The sequence below is a fragment of the Punica granatum genome, chromosome 1 (assembly GCF_007655135.1).
Source record: "Punica granatum isolate Tunisia-2019 chromosome 1, ASM765513v2, whole genome shotgun sequence".
Lineage (NCBI taxonomy): Eukaryota > Viridiplantae > Streptophyta > Magnoliopsida > Myrtales > Lythraceae > Punica > Punica granatum.
Genome location: NC_045127.1, coordinates 38015091 through 38017568, shown reverse-complemented (window position 1 = coordinate 38017568; position 2478 = coordinate 38015091). Strand labels below are relative to the sequence as shown.

At 41.8% G+C, this 2478-nt stretch overlaps 1 protein-coding gene across 1 annotated transcript; it reads right to left on the bottom strand.

Annotated features, from left to right (window-relative positions):
- Positions 1–890: 890 nt before the first annotated feature.
- LOC116205733 lies at positions 891–2192 on the bottom strand. Its single transcript, XM_031538384.1, has one exon. The coding sequence runs from the start codon at positions 2190–2192 to the stop codon at positions 891–893; it is 1302 nt and encodes a 433-aa protein (XP_031394244.1).
- Positions 2193–2478: the final 286 nt, after the last annotated feature.

The window sequence follows — 2478 nt, the reverse complement described above, 5'->3', positions numbered from 1 at the left end:
TGAGTTTTCTTCAACACTGACTTCCGCTGAGTTCTTTCATTCCAATTCCACTCTTCATCTTCAAGAAACTTGATGTCTCTACTGATGATCACTCTCCCATTTGATGGCTGGTAGACTCTGTAAGCTCTTAACTGCTCACTATACCCAATGAACACTCCAACTTCTCCTTTCTGGTCAAGTTTATCTCGTTTGACAGAAGGAATGTAAGTGTAGCAAATGCAGCCAAATACCTTTAGGTTGCTCACAGATGGCTTAACTCCACTCCAAGCTTCCAGTGGCGTCTTCATCTCCGCTGCCTTGGTTAGCAACCTGTTCTGCAGGAACACTGCAGTATTAGCAGCCTTAGCCCAAAAACTCTTAGGCACACACTTAGTCATGTCCACGATGCTTCTGTTCTTTCTTTCACTCACCCCATTTTGTTGTGGTGAGTATGGGACTGTGAGTTGGTGTTTGATGCCAACCTCTTCACAGATTTCTTTGAAACTAGCTGAGATGTACTCTCTTCCATTGTCTAATCTTATAGCAAGAATCTTGCAACCATTTTCCTTCTCCACGAGCCTTTTGAAATTCAGAAATACCATTCTCAATTCTGATTTAGCCTTCATGAAGAATATCCAGCACATTCTAGTTTTATCATCAATGAAAGTAACAAAGTACTTACTGCCATTTAGAGACTCTACTGACATTGGCCCACACACATCAGTGTGAACCAATTGAAGCCTCTCAGTAGCCCTCCAGTGACTCTTCCTAAAAGGCAATCTAGTTTGCTTCCCTTCTAGACACACTAGGCAATGCTTCAGTTGTTTATGCGGTGAAGGCAGCCCCTCGACCATTCCATGTTGCTGCATAAATATCATTCCCTTGCTGTTGAAATGCCCAAGCCTCCTATGTCAGATCTCTTCCTCATCTTCCTGACTAAACAGAGCAACCTGTCTCTCATCCAGAGGGTTGAATGAGAAGCACTTTTCCTTCATGGGAATCTCAAACAAAGCCTGTCCCTCAGCATCACCAATCACACATTTCCCTTTCTCAAACATTACTTTATAGCCTTTCTCGACCAACTGACCTACACTTAACAGGTTCTGGTCTATTTCTAGCACAAGTAGTACACGAGAAATCAATTTGGTGCATGCTGGACCTTCAAGCATTACATCACCATTTCCTTCACCTGCTATGAACTCTCCATTTCCTATCCTTACTCTGGACTTTATAGATTTTTCTAGAGTTCTAAACAAAGCTTCATTGTTAGTCATGTGATTAGTGCATCCACTGTCGACTAACCACCCATCCTTAATTGCATTTGAAATGAAACAAGTCACTACAAAGAGTTCATCTACCTCATTACTTGCTGAATTATGACTCTCCCTGGTGCTCAGTGTGTTTTTCTTTGCAGATAGCCACCATGTGTACAATCTTGTGGCACTTCTTGCATTTAACATCCGGCCTTCTCCAACACTTAAAGTATGCATGACCCTTCTTTCCACAATGCTTACAGGGGCTTGCACTCCACTTCCTTTCCTGGTTCCATGTGCTGGTGTTTCCTTGCTTACCAGCATCACTGCCATACTTCTTATGTTGTTGCCATTTCTTCCCTTTCTCATCTCATTCCTTTTAAACTTTGCTGGCAGAGCACCCTCTACTGGCTCCTCTTTTCTTAGTATCCTTATATGTTCCTGAGCTTCCAAAGCACTAAGTACTTTAGACAGTTTGAGGTCTGAGAGTTCCCTAGTGTTTTCAAGAGAGGCAATTGTTGCCTCGAACTTCTCAGGGACTGACACTAAAATTTTCTGGACCAACCTTTCGTCACTAATGTTGGACCCCATAATCCTTACTTTATTTGCAATTTGTACCAGCTTCTCCACATATTCCCTCACATTTTGTCCTTCCTGCATTTGTAACTTCTCAAACTCCCTTACCAGATTCAATGCTTTCATGCCCCTAATCCTCTCATCTCCTTCATATTTATCCTTTAGATAATCCCATATGGCTTTCACAGAATCAAGCCTCATAATTCGAGTAAACATAGTAGGAGAAACAACAGAGTATAAGCATGACTTAGCATTGGCCTTTCTAGTGACTCTTTCCTTGTGAATCTTGATCTGATTGAGGGTCGGATTTGCTGGTAGTGGAACAATATCATAATCTTCAACCACTGCATCCCAAAGGTCTGCACCCTCCATGAAAGCCTTCATCTTTACTTCCCATGTCTAGTAGTTTTCTCCATAAAAAACTGGTGGAGTAATGCTCGAGAAATTGGAAACTGCCATTGTTGTATCCATCAACCTTGCCCTTAAGATCCTTTCAATGCTCTAATACCACTGTTAATAACCTTAACTCTCACTCTCACAGTTAACTCTCTTACTCTCGTGTATAAGTTTGCTTCACACACTCAAATGCACTCAGAGATCTATGGTCTCTTATGCATACTAGATTCTGTAGATTTTGGTTTCTGCAGTGTACGGACCTGAATGTGGACTC

Excerpts from the sequence above, each read along its gene's own strand:
- LOC116205733 (XM_031538384.1), bottom strand. The coding sequence starts at position 2,192 with ATGAAGGCTTTCATGGAGGGTGCAGACCTTTGGGATGCAGTGGTTGAA.